Source organism: Pseudorca crassidens, chromosome 19 (assembly GCF_039906515.1).
Source record: "Pseudorca crassidens isolate mPseCra1 chromosome 19, mPseCra1.hap1, whole genome shotgun sequence".
NCBI classification, from domain to species: domain Eukaryota; kingdom Metazoa; phylum Chordata; class Mammalia; order Artiodactyla; family Delphinidae; genus Pseudorca; species Pseudorca crassidens.
Window position 1 is genome coordinate 34,411,832 of NC_090314.1, and position 22,109 is coordinate 34,433,940.

The 22,109-nt window shown below is 39.3% G+C and overlaps 1 protein-coding gene across 1 annotated transcript in view; it reads right to left on the reverse strand.

Annotated features, from left to right (window-relative positions):
- The window catches only part of HSF5 (heat shock transcription factor 5), a 50,785-nt gene extending 28,676 nt beyond the window's left edge, over window positions 1–22,109 (reverse strand). Inside the window, exons 1-5 of the mRNA XM_067717642.1 lie at window positions 21,464–22,109; window positions 16,094–16,468; window positions 6,379–6,473; window positions 3,208–3,729; window positions 182–359 (exon numbers count right to left, since the gene is read on the reverse strand). Of these exons, the coding sequence (XP_067573743.1) occupies window positions 182–359; window positions 3,208–3,729; window positions 6,379–6,473; window positions 16,094–16,468; window positions 21,464–22,109 (1,816 nt within the window). The remainder of the gene's footprint in view (window positions 1–181; window positions 360–3,207; window positions 3,730–6,378; window positions 6,474–16,093; window positions 16,469–21,463) is intronic.

The window sequence follows — 22,109 nt, forward strand, 5'->3', positions numbered from 1 at the left end:
ACATACTTTAAAAGGATGATTAAGAAAAAATAAAGAGTTAAAATTGCAGTTGTATGAAACAGCAATGTGATTAGTATATTACAATTATGAATAATAAATGAAGACTAGAAAAACTATCATTCATATATTAATTCTACACTATGATTCTACTGCTAGCATTCTAGAGCACAATAATCCTTACCAGGGGACTTTCCTTGCTGTGAGTTGCTTCTTTGCTGGCTGTATCTGGCTGGAGTGGATAAACCTGTGTCTTTACTAGGCTTGCTAGCAGGCCCCATTTCTGAAATAAGGAATCCCATCTGTTCTGAAGGCAAGATATTCTCAGGTGTTTTCATCTGGCATTTTATACTGGCATCCACCTAAAATATTAAACCCACTCATTATTCCAAATTTTCCCCAAATATCTACTAAAAGCTAAGATATTTTATCACAGGAGTTCTACTATAGAAACATGATCCAACAAATAAGACTGTAAGGCTTTTCATCCTTAAGAATGATACCACCCAGGCTTCCCTGGTGACGCAGTGGTTGAGAGTCTGCCTGCCGATGCAGGGGACGCGGGTTCGTGCCCCGGTCCGGGAGGATCCCACATGCCGCGGAGCGGCTGGGCCCATGAGCCACGGCCGCTGAGCCTGTGCGTCCAGAGCCTGTGCTCCGCGGCAGGAGAGGCCACAGCAGTGAGAGACCCGCCATTTTCTTACCGCCAAAAAAAAAAAAAAAAAAAAAAGAATGATACCACCCGATTTTGTTAAGCTAATCTGAATATTCGGTAGTAAGATGTATATTTCCCCATACACAAACTACTGAAATGTCTATGGAGCTACAATATTTACTTACGATCAGAGGAAGATTCACCATGAAGTTTCTTTTTTCTTTTTTGGTAAAATTCACATCACACAAATTCACAATTGGTTAATACCACTATCTTTTCCCACTCTAACATCCCTTCCATCAGATTGCCTGCCCCTCTTGGTGATACTGGAATGGCCATAGGCATTATCCTGTTGGATGATGTCAGAGGGGTTATAAACACTTTATTCTATTAATTTTGTATTCTTTGGCTTAATGAGAACCTCAAATTTGTATAAGCTTCACTCCCTATGAAATCTAGATCTGCTCTGCTTATGACATATGAATTTCTCTCTTGGAGTTCCTATGTTTTCTTTGGAATATCAAATCCCTTTGTCAAGCTGACCAACTTCTCAAATACTCTATTTGTTTATGAATTTATTTTAAAATAAAACAATATAATGAAGTAGAGCTAGGAGTTCAAAATATAGCTTTCAAAAGCTGTGATATCCAAATTAAAAAAAAAATAACTGTGTGAATGCAATTTTAAGGTACAAAATCTAATCTTTTGGATGTGACTACGAAGGAATAAAGGCAAATTTCATGTTCTTTTCACAGGCATATTTGAAACATAATGGGACTATCTTTGGTCTATTGAATTTATAATATTAATACACAGTATACCGGGTCTCAACAGTTGGGCTCAAGAAGGACAATGAGTTGATAAAAACCATAAGATAGGGCTTCCCTGGTGGTGCAGTGGTTAAGAATCCGCCTGCCAATGCAGAGGACCGGGTTCGAGCCCTGGTCCAGGAAGATTCCACATGCCGCGGAGCAACTAAGCCCGTGTACCACAACTACTGGGCCTGCGCTCTAGAGCCCGCGAGCCACAACTACTGAAGCCCGCGCACCTAGAGCCGGTGCTCCACAACAAGAGAAGCCACTGCAATGAGAAGCCCACGCACCACAACGAAGAGTATCCCTCACTTGCCGCAACTAGAGAAAGCCCATGTGCAGCAACGAAGACCCAACACAGCCAAAAATAAATTAAATAAATAAATAAACCCAAAAACCCCATAAGACATTTGGATCTAAAGTTAGAGCTAGAAAAGAATGCATTTTAAAAACTGCCAGAAATTCCCTGGTGGTCCATTGGTTAGGACTCTGCGCTCTCACTGCCGAGGGCCTGGGTTCAACCCCTGGTCAGGAAACTAAAATCCCACAAACCGTGCAGTGCGGCCACAACCCGCCCCCCATACACACACACAAACTGCCAAAAAGTTATCTTGGGAATCTCTAACAATGAAGACATTTTCAGTTCCATTAAAGAAAAAAAATCCAAAATGAAATACATATGTATCAGGCTAAGATCAAGAAAAAAAATTAAGTAGGAAAAAAAATAATCACAAAAGTGATTTTAATTTGGATGTACTTTTATTTTTTGGAATCAAAGTTTATTCATTTCTTGGTCATAAGCTAGCAGCAACAAAGGAATTAGTCTCTACCTTCAGAATATATCTCTCAAACTAGAGTCAGAATTCTGCTTTAGGAATGAGAATATTAGTAGGGAAATTTAAACACAGTATGCTGTCAAGTCAAATTAGAATTCTATAGGGACTTCCCTGGTGGTCCAGTGGTAAAGAATCCACCTTACAATGCAGGGGATGCGAGTTCAATCCCTGGTCAGGGAACTAAGATCCCACATGCCATGGGGCAACTAAACCCTCACGCCACAACTACTGAGCCCGCGCGTGGCGTGCCACAAACTACAAAGCCCACACGCCTTGGAGCCTGCACACCACAACTAGAGAGAGAAAACCTGCACGCCACAAAGAAAGATCCCCCATGCCTCAACGAAAGATCCCACATGCCTCAACGAAGATCCCGCCTGCTGCAACTAAGACCCGACACAGCCAAAAATAAATTAAGCAAATAAATAAATCTTTAAAAAAAATTTGGAATTCAATGATGCTGTAAGAAAGTATGAAAACACCTCCAACCATCTCCTTACCTCCATGCTACAAATGGCCAGGAAAGTCCTGATATTATCTATGAGATAAACCATCCCTTCTGAGGAGTGGAATTTAATCAGCCAGGCACACCTAGTCCATCCAAACTAAGTTAGGAAGCAAAACTCAAGGGATGCTTTTAACATGCAAATCAGTCATACCACAATGCTCATTCAGACTGCCTCTCTAGAGGCTGACTTCAGACCACAACGTAGTGAGAGGATGCCTGAAGGTTAAGGTTACTTCTGAATCTTTTGTGCAGAACCACTGGGACACGATCCTTCTGAAGAGCATAATGAACTGGTATTAAACCCAAATAAAACCTGGACAAAGTCTCCACTAGAACAGTCTTCAGCAAGAAGCACTAGGTACCTTTGAGCTCTATTAGGATTTTTTCTTTGCCTCTTACCTCGTGTGTGCTGAACGGTAGCCCTTCCTGCACAAATACTACTGAAGACGGAGATGGATTATGACTTAGCTGCTCCTTCGGTTTGACATGAGCTTGCTGACTGGCTGCAGACTCCTGCATTGTAGTGTTTTCAACAGGCTGAGCCGTGTGGATGGTATAGTTGTACTCAGGTGACTGTGGTAGAGAGCAGGTAATTGCTTGTTCTGTTCCAGCCACAAAAGACGTAATATCTGAGCCTACAGCAGTAAGTGGCTCCAGCTGGCTAGCCTGACTTGTGGAAGATGGATTGCTGTTGTTTGAATTAGCTAGGATATGTTGGCCTCTGTTAGACTGAGATGTTGAGCACTGATTCTCAACAGGCTCCACCTTTACCATCTCCAATTTAGGGGAGGAATGCAACTCATCTACTATCTGAAAAGCAGCCTCTAGGTTTAATTCTGACTTTTTATTTTCATCAGTAGCACTGCAAGGCCAATCAGAAGGCAGAAATTCAACTGGATAGGAGGATTGCACTGGAGGATTCTGGGAAAAGAGAAAATAGGACTGTTTGGATAGAAAACCAAATATGAGATTAAGGAGGAAAGCAACAACATTTAGGCTGATGAACGCTAAATATAAACAAATTAAACTTAAAGCTCACTAAGAAAACTTGAATGCCAATCAACTTTTCAGCAGTAGTAGCTTCGACTCTATTGTTAACACTTACACAGGAACTATTATGTGTCAACCACTATATTAAGTTTAATACTGGAATGGACCAATAATTCTCAGGGTTAAAGTACACAAAATCAAAAAAGTCATAGTACCCAAAAATCTATTTGTTGATAAAATGTCTATAAACCAAACTCTTCCATAAAGGCTGACAGACAAAAACGTCACTTGTATCTGTAATATACTGGTTTAGGAATGTAGTAAGGAAATGTCAAACACAGGATGCTCACAAGTCCACCATTGCTTCTATAGATTCGGGGGGAGGTACTGTTATTCTGTTCCAAATGATCTGGGAAAAAATGTACGGAATATCAAATGTCCTTTGGTCCTGAGATTATTTAAATAATAAAACAATAGATTAAAATAGCTGTCACTTTTAGACTGATATCTTCAAGATATATTCTCTTATACACAGTACTTTGCACAGAGCAGGCATTCAATAAATGTTTGCTGAATATCTCAGGTTATAAACACAAGATACGGAAGAGTTACTATTAAATAAAACCTGTAGTGAGTCAATATTGCCAAACACATTGACAATGATTGCGTCAATGATTTGAAGGCCATAAAGCCAAATAATGTAAATCCGAGTGGTTTAAGCATCAAGCTACTTTACTATAACTGACAGCCCCACTTATTGAGATCTTACTATGTGCCAAGCACATACAAAGTGCTTTACATACATTATTTCATTTAATCCTCACAAGAGGTCTATGAAATGTGATCATCTCTATTTCCAAAGGATGGAACTGAAGTTCAGAGAAACTTCATAATTTATACAAAGTCACAAAGAAGTAACTGACAGAGTCAGGTTTCAAACCTAGGTGTGCCTGACTCCAGAGTTCTTGCTCTTAACCACTGCAATATACTGACCATTCATGCACACTCATATCTGCAGGCCAACAAAACTAACTGCATTTATTTCCAGAACGTTATCTGAAATACTTCCCTTTTTTCCATTTAAAAATTTTATGTCTACTTATCTCTATTTTCCTACAGTGAACATGTATTGTCTTTGTAGTAAGCAAAGGTCTTCAAAGATGTTTTAAATGATTTATTTAAAACATAAATATAATCAAGATATAACACCAACAGAGTATCTCCAGTATGATCCAGGGGAGAGAATGCCTGGATCTACAGACAAGAGCATCTAATTTGTGAGATAGATATGTCCTTCCAGTGAAGATGAATCGGCTAGACTAACATGCTTGATGACAGCTGCCATTAAAAATGTCCAGCTGGGCTTCCCTGGTGGCACAGTTGTTGGGAGTCCGCCTGCCGATGCAGGGGACGCGGGTTCGTGCCCCGGTCTGGGAGGATCCCGCGTGCCGCGGAGCGGCTGGGCCCGTGAGCCATGGCCGCTGGGCCTGCGCGTCCGGAGCCTGAGAGGCCACAACAGTGAGAGGCCCGCGTACCACAAAAAAAAAAAAAAGTCCAGCTAAGTCTCCTTGATCTGATTCTATACTCCTCAAAGAAAGAAAAGAAAGAAAAGACAAAAAAGAAAAAAGGAATGTTCTTTTGAGTACTGTAATGTCAATAGTAAGATATTCTCTAAAGAACAGAAGCTATCATGACTACATGATATCAAAGGAAAACAATTCCAATCTTTAAGCAACTATAGCATAAAAATACAAACATGGGATTTAATCTTATCCTAGAAGTAGTAGTCTACAACATTTAAATCAAAGCAATTGCTTCCTAACAAATAGGAGAAAAAATCGAAGTGCAGTGTTTACAACATGGGGGCTTTCTCATTTTTGACATCATTTTCCTTTCTCCTTTAAAAAAAAAGTAATTGTACCATCTTGGAAGGATCTGTCATTTGGTGATTTATATACTTTTAGAGTTTATCTGGTATTCATTTTACCATGGTAATCAATTTTACCATTGTTGACAGTTAGTTGAACAACATTGTTCCAACTAACTGTCAGCAATGATGAAAATGTTCTCTATCTGTACTATAAAATTTGGTAACCACTAGCCAAACGAAACTATTAAGCACCTGAAATGTGGCTAGTGTGACTGAGGAATGATTTTTTTTTTAACATCTTTATTGGAGTATAATTGGTTACAATGGTGTGTTAGTTTCTGCTTCATAACAAAGTGAATCAGCTCTGCATATACATATATCCCCATATCTCCTCCCTCTTGCACCTCCCTCCCTCCCACCCTCCCTACTGAGGAATGAGTTTTAAATTTTATTTAACTTTAATTCATTTAAATTTAAATAGCTACATGTGGCTAGTGCCTAAGAGTAGGCCAAGAAGATAGTGTAGGCCTAGAAGAATCCTCAGACATCATTTACATCAACTCTTTTTTTTTTAGAATTGAGAAAAACTAAGGCCATAATCCACAGCTTACCTCTGGCTACTTATTAAGATAAAATTACACTTTGGAATTCTGCAAGGCCAATCGTATTGTACCTGACGCAGGGTATGTCCATTGTTCCCAGCATCTTACCTGGAAGTAGTTGCAGTGTGCATAGGAAGGGGCAGTGGGAGTCACACAACTACTGAGCGCATCCATGTGGGTAGGAGAGCAGCACTGCAGCACAGCTGGAACAAATCCAAACACAGAAAAGCCGTCAACCCAAATCAACCTCTACAGCATTCAAGGCACTCCTCTCTTTCAACTTGGAACAAAAAATTCCAAAAGTTTTCCTTTGTGGGTGCAATAAAATATATTTAGTCCAATTAGGTGCCCTTATTTGTTGAAAACAAATGGTAATAAGGCAATATTAAAAGTCATTTAAAAGGGTCATGTCTACTTTTATAAATGATTTTTTTAGCACCTAAACATTTTGTTGCCCTTCTAACCAAACATTTATTCTTACTGAAAGTAGTAATTTCCTTTTACTGAAGATATCAGAACATATTCAGAATTCTAAAATAATTATTTCAATCATTTTAATAGTAACAAACATTTGGAGGAAGGTTTTTAAGGATAAAATAAGTATAAGTACACTCCAAGCACTCCTACTGTTGTACAATGCATCCAGTGGAATCTATGAAAAAAATGTTTTAACAATTTAGACAAGTGGTTAGGAATTCAGATTCTAGAGCCAGACTGCCTGGCTTTGGAGCTGAGCAACGTTAATCCCTTTGGGCCTTAGTTTCTGCATTCTGTTAGAATAGGGATAATAATAGTACCTACCTAACATGTTTGTTGTGAGGAGTGAATGAGTTAATATGCACAAAGCACTAAGAACAGTACTGGCATACAGTAAGCAAGCAATAAGTAAATAGCTAACAATGCTATTATTTTAGCTAAGGAAATACATTTTCCACACTTTCTCTTTATAGTTAGGATACCATGAAAAGACTGAACTCTTTCTACTGGTAAAGTCATACCTACAGATGTAGCCTTAATAATAGGTTGAGTCTCCTCTTTTCCAGAGAGAGGCCCTCCAGAACGACTGAGAATCAGTTATAACATCACATCTTTGGATTAAACAGAGGATGACATTTGTTGAACACCTACCATATTCCAGGCACAGTCCTAGGTCCTTTACATATATGGCCTCATTTAATCCAAACAACAATTGAATGAGGTATTAACATTACTTTACAAAAATAAGGAAACTAAAGCTCAGGGATGTTAAAAAATGTGCCGAAAGTCACAACGCCGATAGTGACAGAGGCAAACTCCAAAGTACATGCTCTTTAATATATCATAATACTTCCCTAATCTTTTCTTCTTCCTAAATGTAATATTTTAATTTTACTAGAACTTCACTTGCTGAATATTTTTAAGGTATCCTTTTTGTAAGGTGGCAACTTTCTCTTTTTTGGTCCATGTTTTTCATATTTTGAGTATGCTAATAATATTACTAAATAATCTTATTCAGTAAACTTTGAAGTGAATTAGCCTAAGGATTGTAAAAATTCATTAAAATGCTTCCCTATTTCTCCATTACTGACTACTGAATTTTTTTTTTTTTCTGACTACTGAATTTTTAAATGTCAGAAGTTCATAAAGGTATACAAGAAATAAATATTTTATTTTATCATGTGCATTTTAAGGCATTACATTTTGCACACAGAAGTAAAAAATTAAAATAATGGATAGAATTCTAGTTCAATTACAAACATAAGGGTTGATGTTTTCTGAATTACATAATTTTAACAAGTCCAGTGGTTAAAAAAGCCAGATATTACTAGAATGGTCACATAAAATTCAAGCTGTTGTCATTTCCAATATCCTTGGAGATTATTCAAATACACAATTAAAATGTTTTGGATTTGAACTTGGTTTCCCATAATATTTAAAGGCACAAATATCCTGGGACATAAGTTAAATCCAAAAAGCAAAACAGCAAGGAGGGGTCTGCGGGGTTCGCCAAAACTGAAAAACACTGGGATCTTTAGTTTTAACAGCTGAGGAAAACTTAGCCCCCTAGTAGCAGTAAAGGACTCAGTCAGGGGCTGCAGGTTTTCACCCATCAGGGCACCATAAAAGTGTTTTGTTACAAATAAATCAGTGAACGGTATTAGCTTTATTTTTCTGATATTGCTATGATCTGACTCCATTGTTTACACATTTTGAACAGTTGTTAAAGTGTACTTTAAAATAAATTTCTTGGAGAAATAGAATATATAACAGAGAATATATTAATAGATAGTTGATAGCTGATTTGGAATCTAAGGAAACATCAAAATAGTGAATATCCTTTAAAGTGTCCAGTTACAAATGGAAAGTAGAAAGGTACCTGCATGAAGAAAGGGAGGACTTGAACAGATAATCCAAAAAGATTCCTCAATGGCTATTTCCTTACCAGTGCAGTGCTACTTCGTATAATCAACAAAATAGAACAAAACAAAGTATTAATAAGTTTACTGAATATGAAAACCTAGCTATAAAACTGCAACTGTGTGCTTAATACATGACAAATTCATTTAGCATGTATTATGAAAGCACTGTGAAAGCACTAACATTTATAAAACTGAGTTTATCGCTATGTCCTAAGACACGTTCATCTGCATAAAGATCTTCCAGTATTTTCCTGAAGGCAGTGTTCACTTAAGGCATTAAATTGCATATAGAATAAAAAACTGGAAATAATGGACAATTTCTATTCCATATATAAATATCAGAGTTGATGACATTTAAAAAAACAATTCTAGGGCTTCCCTGGTGGCGCAGTGGTTGAGAGTCCGCCTGCCGATGCAGGGGACACGGGTTCGCGCCCCGGTCCGGGAAGATCCCACATGCCGCGGAGCGGCTGGGCCCGTGAGCCATGGCCGCTGACCCTGGGCGTCTGGAGCCTGTGCTCCGCAACGGGACAGGCCACAACAGTGAGATGCCCGTGTACCACAAAAAAAACAAAAAAACAAAAAAACAATTCTAGTAATAAAATAAAGCCAGGATTACTAAAAATTTATCTAAAGGTAAAAATTTTCACATCCACTATAGGTTAGGAAAAGAGGTTCATATACTTTATCCTATGGAGGTAATTCAAATCTATAATTAAAATGTTTTGGACGTGAATCTACTCTCGAATAGTACAGTGTCAACAGTAAGGAAATACCCAACATAAATACTCAAAAGGAAAAACATCCTAATAAATAGTAAATTTAATTTCAAGATAAGTTACTACAGCAACTAGAACCCCAACATCTCCTCATCTACAGTGAGGTAAAGATATGGTTTTCTAGGGACTTCCCTGGTGGCACAGTGGTTAAGAATCTGCCTGCCAATGCAGGAGACACGGGCTTGAGCCCTGGTCCAAGAAGATCCCACATGCCGCGGAGCAACTAAGCCCGTGTGCCACAACTACTGAGCCTGCGTGACACAGCTACTGAAGCCCACACGCCTAGAGCCCCGTGCTCCACAACAAGAGAAGCCACCGCAATGAGAAGCCCGCGCACTGCAACGAAGAGTAGCCCCCGCTCGCCACAACTAGAGAAAACCCGCGCACCGCAGCCAAATAAATAAATAAATTTAAGTTAATTTGAAAAGAAATGGTGTTCCAGCCTATACCCAAAAGAAGTGAAAGCAGAACAGATTATTGTACAACCAAGTTCATAGCAGCATTATTCACAGTAGCCAAAGGTGGAAGCAACCCAGTGTCTATCAACAGGTGAACGGATAAACAAAATGTGGTCCATACATATGGAAATGTATAGAAAATTATTCAGCATTAAAAAGGAAGGAGGGACTTCCCTGTTGTCACAGTGGTTAAGAATCCACCTGCCAATGCAGGGGACAGGGGTTCGAGCCCTGGTCCAGGAAGATCCCACATGCCACACAGCAACTAAGCCCGTGAGCCATAACTACTGAGCCTGTGCTCTAGAGCCCGCGAGCCACAACTACCAAGCCCGTGTGCCACAACTACTGAAGCCCGCGTGCCTGGAGCCTGTGCTCCGCAACGAAGAGTAGCCGCCACTCACTGCAACCAGAGAAAGCCCATACACAGCAACAAAGAACCAATGCAGCAGGGAGGGAGATACAAGAGGGAAGAGATACGGGGACATATGTCTATGTATAACTGATTCATTTTGTTATAAAGAGAAACTAACACACCATTGTAAAGCAATTATACTCCAATAAAGATGTTTAAAAAAAAGAACCAATGTAGCCAAAAATAAATAAATTTATAAAAAATAAAAAGGAAGGAAATGTTGACTCATGCCACAGTATCAATGACTCTTGAAATAAGTGAAATAAGCCAATCACAAAAGGACAAATGTATGTCTGCTCTTATACGAAGTCCCTAGAGTTATCAAATTCTTCAAGACAGAAAGTAGAATGGTGGTTGCCAAAAGATGGCGAGAGGGGAATGTGAAGTTAGTGTTTAATGGATACAGATTTCAGCTGGGGGAAGACGAACAAGTTCTGGAAATGGATGGTGGTGATGCTAGTACAATAATGTGAACGTATTTAATGCCACAGAGCTGTACACTTAAAAATGGTTAAAATGGTAAATTCTATGTTACATATATTTTACCTCAATAAAGAGAAAGGAAAATATAATTGTGCTTTTGCTTAGTTTCTTCTGGCAGCTAAAGAAAACCTCCTGGTGTATCTATGCCAAGTCCCTCTTTCCATAAGAACAAAATCAGCCCTTTTCAGAGAAACTGACAATACAGGCTACCTGAGCATCAGAAAGCTCCTATAACTTGAGATTCCATACTTGTTTAGGTACATTATGTAGGATCAGAAGCCTAGAGATCAAACCTTTAAAATTTAATGTACGTTAAAACAATAATAAGCAACCTTCTTTGCCCAAGAGTCAATTCAGAAAAAATTTTTAATAATGATACAAAATATGTTTTTCAATAAACATATGTACCTTCAGGGGAAGGCTATGTTCTTACAAACCACTTTAGTTAGCCTTTAAAGTATTAATATCTAGGCTCATTTTAAATACAGTTTTTAAAATGTTATCCTTTATATGTAAATAGTGTTTTAAGTTTTATAGTCTATTCACATACATTAATTCATTTAATCCCTGACCCAAAATATTATTGCCACTTTATAGAAAGGGAAACTGAGGCTGAGTGACATGAAATAATCCACAGAATGTCACAATGTCCATCAGATGATTAACTGCAAAGCTGAGACTAGAATTATTTCATTCATTCAATAAATTATTTACTAAGGGCCCATTATGGCCAAGCACTATGGTAGGTGCAGGGGGATACAAAAATGAATTCGACACAGCCCCACTCCTCAGAGGCCCCCAAACTGGACCCCTGACTCCAACAGCTGGAGTATGTTCTCTCTGCTTGAGCAGGGTGAGTCAATAGCCCAGGGCCAGTCCCACTGTCACCGGCAGCACAGAAGGGGAGGTCCCCCCACCAAACTCTGTCATCTACCCTATCTGGAAGTAACTAACTCTGGGTAAGAGATATATCAGGAAAGAGTCTCTCGCAAAAGAAAAACAAAACAAAAGTCCCTCTTTGTATGACAGGCAGGCAGGCAGCAGAGCACAGTGGCCAAAATAATGAACCCTTGAGTCAGTTTGCCCGGATTTGTTCCCCAGCCCTGCTTGTGCCTGGCTGTGCTTCAGTTTCTAATCTATAAAATGAGGATAACTACATTCCCTATCTTATAAGGTTGTTGTGAGGATTAAACTAATTAATATTTGGAAAGTGCTCAGAATAGTACCTGGTCACAGTGATTGTTATACAAGTATTTGTTAATTAAAATATGAGATAAAAGGCAGCTACAAATTGCTGATCACTGCTGTGAGCTTAAAACTTAATGCAGAAAAAAAATCAAAGTTGATTTTGAGTCAATTCAGCATTACAACATGAGTCAAAGGAAAACAATTCCTCAATACAGGACTCTCTATATAAATATGAATATATTAATATTCTTATGTATGTTCAAATATATAGAGAATGAGTAAAATAAAGAGGTCTAAAATGAAGTTTTTCATAAAAAAGGGACATTAAATTATAGCAGCACACTGTGAAAATAGCATTAGAGGAAAAAAACTGAATTCAAGATAGGGTAAGACTAAAAAGAGTCAAATAGCACTGGATCTACAACATTTTGTCTTTGAAGAAGTGATAAGAGTGGAAAAAATATAAACGATCTAGGCAAAGAAAACAGATGCTTCAGGACTTCCTTGGTGGTCCAGTGGTAAAGAATCTGCCTTCCACACTGGGGGGCAATTAAGCCTGCGTGCCACAACTAGAGAGAGAAAACCTGTACGCCACAACTAGAGAGAAGCCCGTGCGCCAAAATGAAGAGCCCGCACCGCAATGAAGACCCCGCGTGCCACAACTAAGACCCTACGCAGCCCCCAAAAATTAAATAAATAAATAAAAAAGAAAACATGCTTCAAGAGCAGAATGACAAATGTAAGAAATAATTCAGGTGAGTCAATTTAGGAGTCAGTCTGATAGCAGTTTTTTAGTCTCAATGTTTCGCTTTACTAGAGAAATTAATAATTTATGAAATATTACAAAATTCAAAATTTACTGGTTATACCATTTGAAGACCAGATCCAAGTTTATTTTCAATATAACTAAGGTTTTTTTTTGTTTGTTTTTTGGGGGTTTTTTTTGCGGCACGCGGGCCTCTCCCCGCTGTGGCCTCTCCCGCCGCAGAGCACAGGCCCCGGATGCGCAGGCCCAGCGGCCATGCCTCACGGGCCCAGCCGCTCCGCGGCATGTGGGATCCTCCCGGACTGGGGCACGAACCCACGTCCCCTGCATCGGCAGGCAGACTCCTAACCACTGCGCCACCAGGGAAGCCCTATAACTAAGTTTTAAATGAAGTTGAGTATTGTTTTTTACTAAAATTTGATTCAAACCTCAAGTCATATAGTTCACTTTGAAAGGATACAAGTATGACCATTATTCCAAAATTAGTTACTTTATTAGGATTTGGAGAGCTGGATTTGGGAGTGATTATCATCCTGCCTCTGAGAATAGTATTTTACTTAACTCTGGGAAAGTCATTTGTAAAACCCTTCATAAACAGGTACTCACTAAATACTGGTTAAATTGCTCACACTTTTTGCTTCCTTCACCTAAAATTTGGAGGAATTAAGTACTTGTACAGTATTTCTTTAGCACTTTCTTTTCCATAGCAGGTCTTATGTATTTAACAATACAACTTTTTATTTTTTTATTTATATAGTACTTCAGAATGTTCAAAGCAATTCTGCCTACATTGTATCACAGAACTCCTCTATATATTTGAAGTCATCATGAAATCATGAGATTTCTTTTTCTCGTAACCTCAGAACCTTCATAGTCATTTCAATTATCCATATCAAAGAAGACAAAACAAAAAATTCACATAACCCCAGATTCTATTTCATATTCACTCTACATTATCAAAACATCAGCAGCACTTACTTGTTCTTTTAATGTGTCTCTTCCCTAGTCCTTACCTTGGACTCTTGGAGACGATTTCCAGTGTAATTATCAAATTAATAAATTTATTTATAAATTTAAATCCAAGCTAACATAAAATATTTTAAAATAACATATATCCTTAAATCACAATAATTTAACAAACAGTATTTCCATAATGAGGACTAATATTAACAATCTGTAGTGTTTTCTAGTAAATACTATATAACTAGTTCTCATAAAATTTAGAACTAGGAGTTTCCAAGAGGATTGTTTGGAACTTGGAATACATTTTCCCGTAGAAACATCATCATATAGGCTAGTCTGGCTCCTAAGCCAGACTATAACCATCTATACCTTAACAGAAGGACCAACAGTAATACAGAACCTAACCACTATGTCTAATATGTCCATAGGAAAATTTCTCCAAAATTCCAAATTAGAAGGCCAAGAACATTTCTACATCTCTCTGTTGCAGTCCTTCTAAATTTCAACTCCCCAGAAGCTTTTTGAGTCTTTAGTCTTTAGTAGTGTGAGGAGGGGGGTTTGGAGGGAAGTTCGGAAAAGAAAGAGAAACATTTATTGGTAAAAGGAGGGGAAGTAGGGGTATTGTCCAGTTGACAGGCTATAGAACATAAAGCAAGTGTAAGAAAGGCACAGACTGGCTCTCTGTGTGTATGTGTGTGTGTATATATATATATATATTCTATGCATATATGGAAGGCAGCCAAAATTATAATTTAGATAGAAATGCCTAATTTGTTTATTAAAATATTGGATTAAACTCCTCAATAAAAATCTGATACTACTTGTTGCTATACATAAGATATACAACTTATAACATGAAATTAGTCATCTTCTGTTTTTAAAGATCACCCAGATATTTTTGTTCTTCAAAGAAGTAGCTGAAAATCTGGGAAAAAGAACTAGGCCTCAACTTTTTTTTATATAATAAGGTAAAAAAAATTTTTTAAATCTCTAATAGGTAAATGATTAGAAGTGCTATATCATCTTACTCCATATAATTCCTTCCCCTTTTCCTTCTCAACTCCATCCTCCAAAACAGCAGCAGCTCCAAAAATCTATACAACCCAATCTAATTTAAACTCTGGTTTTATTATTTTAATATTATTAAACTTAAGTGCTTTGAGAAAATAAAGCAATCCCTTTTACTGGCCATATTTGGGTAAACCGCAATGAGCCAATAATAAAACAATATGTTGGATGCTACCAGCTAGAAAATAGTGAGTATTATTACAAATGGAACAGTTCCCAAATTTACAACTTTTAAAAGGCAACAAATTATTTACCCCCTTATCTAATTCACATGCCTTCCACTTATTTTAGCTTTTGATTTCGTCCTGCCTGGGAAAAATGGTCTAACAAAATACCTCTAGAAATTGCTTCCAGATGTACTTAATTAATATGCCTAGAACCTTAATTCATAGGGCAAAGGATTGCCCCCTTTCTTCTCTTCCCAGTCGTTTCTGAAAGCCTTGACCCTTGACTTGTTTCTATTGCCCCATTTCATCACTCTGGGTAAACACTACATGAAAACACACATCACCTCTATGGTGCTTCTGCAAAACCATGAAATTGTTCTGAATTAAATGGTAATGCTATCATTTTGCAAAAATGTACCCCCCCCAAAAAAAAGACACTCCCTAGCCCCAAGAAGCTAAATAGAGGGTCACTATCTTAAGGATTCCCAATGAGTGGCTTGAGATCTACTAGCAGGCCTTCCATGCCCTTGGCTGGGCTCTGGGTCAGTTGTCATTGTCAGGCTCTTCTCTCTGCTACTCCCAGTTCTTCACTGGCTGGGATTAACACTGCAGGGACTGCACTGCCAAACCACACCATCACATTTTTACTACAAGAATATAATTGAGTCTTAAGAGATGGTGAGTTGCTCTTTTATTAAACTTCGTTACTGAGATACTAACATGATTTCGTTATGAGGTAGTCTCACCTACATAACTAAAAAATAAACAATGTAATATGTATATAAGCAGGTTTTCTAAAAAAAAAAAAGAAACCCAAAAAAAACAAAAAACTACTACACCAAGAGCAGGAGTTATACCAAGGTCTGATGTACTAAGTCTTAATTTTATTACTAGGACATATTTTGAGGATACAACAGTTTCATTAAAACCTATACCTTTACGCACAAACAGAATTTTCTCAACTTTTAAGCATCAATGAAATTTTACATTATTGCTAAATAATGTGTACTCATGAGAAATCTTTGACATTTCTTAAGTGCATATTCCTATTTTTGTTTAGGCATACAGAAACACATTAAAAAATATAAATTCTCATTAAAAGTACCTTAAGAGAAGCCACTGAACTTGAATTTCTCATACCTGTTGGATAGTAGGCTTGGGAGTACTGCGCTGACGGTGTGTAGTTACTATATTTCTGGGAGGAGCTGATCATTGTTTGAGGACCTTGTTGAACATGTACGGATGTGGCACTGGGCTGCAGGGTATATGTAACCTCAGTTGGAAACCTCTGTAGTACAGGAAATGGAACCCCTTTATCTGAAAAAGTGAGAGACGTTTCCACTTGTCCTGGGTGCATTCCAAGAGAGTTCTGCCATGTTCTAGGAGGAATCGGGGTCCGATCTAAACCTTTCAGAGGGAAAGGACCGTGGTTGTGGGATGGAGCTGATACGTAGGAGTAAGGAGACAAACTATCTCGCCGGAACGACCGGTGGAATTGTCCTACAGCCACTGGTCCTGCATAAAAGAGGAGGAGCACATTTACTAATCTTACATTACACCACCAGACGCAGTAAACCAAAAGTCACAAAATATGCGCTTCTCTTCACTTGTGGCTATGTTGAGTTCTCAGCCACTTTTAACACAACAGAAATTTATTGGTAAAAACAAGTTGTTCAGAATCCAGAATATGAGATTACACATATAATGCTGAAAAAATAATCAAATAACTTTTGTCTGGTTCTCAATATGACTGTCATAAGAGACAAAGTAGCCAAACTCTAACATTAAATCAAATGTTAAATGTCATCTTACCTTTCACCTCAACTGACTGACCCAGATTTTTCCAACCTGTAAACTACTTCCTAGAAGTTTTAGAAATTCCAGTCTTTCAAATCATTTAGGAACCTTAATAATAGGCACAAAAATAAGCCCTCAACCATATACGTAAAAGATATAAGTGTGGAAGAAATATAAATTATAACACACACCAAAAAGTAATTTAATGTTCTTTGCTCCCTTTCAATTTTTTCAAATTTTAATAAAAATCTTTGCAGAAAAGTCAAGTTTGAAAACTCTGGCTTGTTCATTCCTTAACTCAATCAATAATTTTCCATGGTCTTTTTTTCTTCAGAGTAACTCTAGTCGAGTCCCTTCCTAGATATCAATGGCTCTCAAACACTGATCTACATTTGAATCACCTGGAGAGTTTGTTAAAAATCCACACACTCAGGCCAAGAGATTCCAGTATTTGCTTTTTCTTACCCAGCAAATTAGAAAGGAATTAAAAAGTGGAGATGAGGAAGAGAGAAAAAGGCCAATACTATGTAATGCGGAAAAGGAAAATATAAATGTTGCAAGCTGAACTTATTTTAAAGACTGTGGTTCTTGAACATATAGCTAGCCTAATTTACTCTTAGGAAGGGCTTTACGCACTAAATTATTTAGTTCACAAGGTTTTTTCAATTTGTTTTATTAAACTAATCCATAAAACAGAAGGAAATCTAATTTATGTGCTACTCATCTGCTAAAGATGGCACTCAGGTACCTACTTTTCCAAATATTTAAACTGTAAAACCATTCTACATGTTACACTTCCTTTGTTCTAGTATTTCTATAGTGTTTAATTTCCTCTAAAGAATAAAGCATTAGGGAGCGCTCTTAACCACTTCTGGTTTGCCGCTGCCTCATTCAAATTGATTTTGGCTCAAATAAACTCTTAAAATAAAATTTAAAAAGAATAAAGCATTAATGCCAAAAATAAACAAATATATGCATACATATATGTAAACAATTCTGGAACCTGGAAATCAAGAGCTCTAAATCTAATGTGGAAAAAAACAAAATCTTAGCTCAGAAGATTAAATGATACACCTCTTAAAAACTACTTTTCCTTTTTTCCTTTAAAATACAAAAATAGTTTTTATGCTACTTGACTAGCAATTCCACATGTATACACACTTTGAACTACCACTGAGAATTCTTTGTTTTAAGACCTAAAGAAACATTTTTTTGCTCTTCACAAACAGGTGTTTCTGAGGTCCCAAACTACCCACCACTTGATTTTTTCTTGGATGCTAAAACTTCATGTTGCTACAGTGTGCCCTTCTTTACTCTCTTTAGGGTTAAGTTGTTGATGAATTTTCAGACTGTCAATAACTTAAGCAGATAATTAACGAATGCTCTACCTTGATTTCTCAAATTCTGGTTTAGATCTGAATTAAAATATAACTCTGGTTTAGATCTGAATTAAAATATAATTCTACTTCTGCTACGATAAATTCTGAGTGCTGGCCAAATATTTATATTCTTTAGATGCTGCTAACATAAGGACACGGTTAGGATTAGAAGGACATTCCTTTCAATTTGTTTTTTAAAAATAAAGAACTAAAACATGCTCAGCTCTTATTTATTCTTCTGTTAAGGGTTCTATTCTGACCAACTTTATAGAACATCACCTACATGTCTTCAGAACATCTAAGACATATTTGGTAAAGATTAAATCCAGAATCCTGGAACTGTAAGGCAGGCTGAATTTTTGTTCTTAAATTTTCTATTGCATCTATAAAAGTGAATCTGAGCTAATCAATCCCCAGGAAAGAATTTGCCTCCTTCCCAAAACTTGCCTCTTGAGAGCTTGTTATCCCCAGGCAAAAACAGATTATCTAGTGCTCAGACTTGCTGCTTAGTTCAGAAAACTTTAACAAGTAGTGTAAAATAAACTGCCACTAAAAACAAAATAACAACAGTGGGCAAACAAAACAGGGAAAAACATGTGATCCTCACATTTCTTATCAAGTACATTCTCAAAAGGTGAACAGGACAGCTGGCTCAGTGGATCTAGGTAAGACAGCTAGGTCCGAAAACAGAGGACTCTACTGTAAAAGAGAAGTATTTAAACCAGAAGCTGCAGTGGAACACAGAAAACAGAAAGGAAACTGGGAAGGAGCAGTGTAGTCAGGCATATAACCAAGGCAAGAATCAAGCAGAATAAAAATTAGGTGAGGCAAAATAGAAGAGCCAAGGACTTAGAACATGGAATTAAAGCAAAACAAAGTCGGGCCGGTATTCGTGAACTTAAAATTACATTCCACCCAAACCAGTAACACAGTTCCCAGGTGAACCAAGCCTGTGGTGCAGACAACCCACACCTGACACAGCTCCTGCACACACCGACAGGGAGAATGTAAAAAACAGGAAAGGCATGAAAACTACAATAATTCAGGTATATATGGATTGATGTATTATCTACACTGAAAAAGCATGAATTAAATTTGTTTGTCAACAAATAATCTTTAAAATGCTGACCAACTGAACTGTAAGTGAAGAAAATCAGATCCTATGTAGTCCCTGTATTTCTTCAACTAAAATGAACTCTATCCTTAGAATACAACTGGGTTTAAGATAGGGGAGAGAAAAAGAAAATCAGAGAGGAGTTGGCTTGTATGTATGTATGTTTCTTTCTTTCTTCCTTTGAAGTGGTTATCCTATTTTTCCCACGGACACATTTTCAGTCCTTTCTCCTTATGCCCACCAGACACACAATCTGAAAAACAAATATCCATGTCAGAGATTCTACCAAATGAATGCCAAGGGATTGTCTCCACTGCCTTTTCCCATTCAATTCCCCACCAAACTCAATGACCATTATATGGAAGTAAGCGGCTTAATATTCCTTTAGAACATTCCTATGCCACTGCTGTTTTTCCAACTGGTTACTAGAACTCTAACCTAATCTCTTATCTACTAAACTCCACAGATACACAACCTAATCCCTTATCTTCTAAATTCCAAATGAACATTGCTTCATTCATAACCCTGGGCCTAGGTTAAACTGAACATAGTGTTACTTTTATTCGTATATCTAAAGTTTTTCCATAACTGAGAAGTAACCCAGACACTTCTGTGGTGTGCTCCAAGGACAAAGAACAAGATAAACTCAAAGGGTCAATACTGCCACAACAAAGAGTTACAGGACTCCTATCACTCTGTCACAATGTGACCACTGCGATGTCCCAGTGCCCTCCCAAGCAGCATGCCCTGTCCCTTTCCCATCCCATTTAAGGAAAGACATTAGCCCCATTTTTCTCTCGCTCAGCACACTGAAAGCATAGGTACTCTGCCCAGTCAGCAGATGACTTGCAGGTTCCCTGGCTATAAAAACAGACAAGCAACCCATGCTCATCGTCGACTTTGCCTGGCTACCAGGAAGTCGGCCCACTGTTCTTGCAGCGACCCTTCTCTTCAATAAACTCTACCTTCCTTAACATTCTGCCTTGTGTCTGCAAATTCTTTTCCAACCCGCGCTCGGACCACAACAACTCTTATGTTAAATCCATGTTAACATGATGAAAATGTCTCTATTACTCTTTTAGTTGAAGGTAAAGAATGAATTCTCATTATCATATTCTGTTGCTTTCTTGGTATGCTGCTTCATATCACGGACTCTTTAAACAACGAAAGGGAATACTGCCACCCTCACCTTCCTGGAAGAGGGGGAAGGGCATCAGAAACCAAGTTTATAAAATAAATTTCTATCAGAGAGTTTCTGAACTTGGAGTAAATACAAACTTATACATAGAAATTTTTTTCAAAACTGAAAGACTGAAGGCAACAGTGAAAAATTCAAAGGCTGCAAATGTGAGCTTTCTAAAATCCTGTTTAACTAGAACTTGACAGCTGTAAAGAAAACCATTTGTGCCTTACATTTGTCTAACCATAACACCTAAATAAGCATCAGGTCTAATCAGCTATAATGAAAGAACTGTTTAGCCAATTCATTCTACACAGGAACAGTATCTGGTAAACAACAAAATATATTATTATATTTTTGCTTTTAAGATATATAAACGCCTATTGTTCTACACCTTACTCCAGAACCTACAATATGATTGTTGTCAGAACACGTCTCCCAAGATTTCTTAGATGTGTCATTGGGTGGAAGATGGCATGTATCTTCAAGAACACCTGCACCTTGTTCACTTTCCCTTGGTTGGCATAAATGTTCTAAGTTCTCTTGGCTGTGACTGTTCCCTCCCACCTTGACCTTTGCCATATCCTCACCCTGTATAGGAACTCTGTTCTGCTTCCCATCAGAACAGAGGAGCCCCTTCTGTGTTTCTTCCAGAACCAGGGCTCCAACAAAGGCCTACTTATTTGAGGTGTTCGCCTTGGAGAGACGGCGTCTCGAGAAGGTAAACGGCTATACAGGTTTGGAGCCCAAAGGGTTCCGGGAGGACTAGAAAGCAAGCCTAACGCAGAGGTTCCTGTGGTCGCTAGTGGACACAGAAGGGCCTCAATGTTCACGGAGGACTCAGCGCAGAGGCGGTGCCGGCGGGGAGGGGCGCCGGCACGGGTGAGGGCGGTGCAGGTGCCGCGGCCAATTCCGGGCAAGCACCGCGGAAGCGGCTCCCGGGGGCATTCCCGACACAGCAAAGGAGAGGATGCGGAAATGCCCTCGGAAGTGGCGGTTGCCCCCTGACGGCAGTGCGCCCGGCGCGGGGCGAGACTCACCGTGCGACTCGGGCTGGGACCCCGCGGGTGGCGGCGGCGGCTCCTGATGTGGCAGCGGGGAGGTGGCGGCCAAGGCCGAGGCTGAGGCCGAGGCTGAGGCGGAGGCTGAGGCCGAGGCCGAGGCCGAGGCCGACGTGATGAGGAGCCTCTGGAAGCGGTTGGGCGGCCGGCAGGGCACCTCCAGGCCGGCCGCCAGTTTGGCCTTGTTGGCGCTGGTGAGCCTCTTGAGGTGCACGAGCAGGTGCGGCTGGTCGCGGCGGAAGTGTGGACTGTGGAAGTGGTGGAGGGGCCCGTCGCCCGCCGGCCCGCCGCCCCCAGGCCCCGGCTCGGGCCCCGCCGCGCCCGGCCCGCCCAGCACCACCTTGCGGAAGCCGTAGAGGTTGAGCTGGCGGATGAAGCTGGTGAAGTTGGTGGTTTTGAAGAGCTCGGGCTCGGCTCTGGCGCCCCGGACGCCGCCGCTGCAGCCGCCGGCCCCCGCCACGGGCGGGCTGAGCAGCTCGGCCTCGAAGAGCGGCTGGTCGATGAGCAGCCCCTCGCCGCGGCCGTCCCAGCGGATCGAGCGGTACCGGGGGCTGTTCACCAGCCGCCACAGTTTGGCGGGGAAGTTGTTGGGGTTGATGGGGGTGGAGAGCAGCGCCTCCTCCAT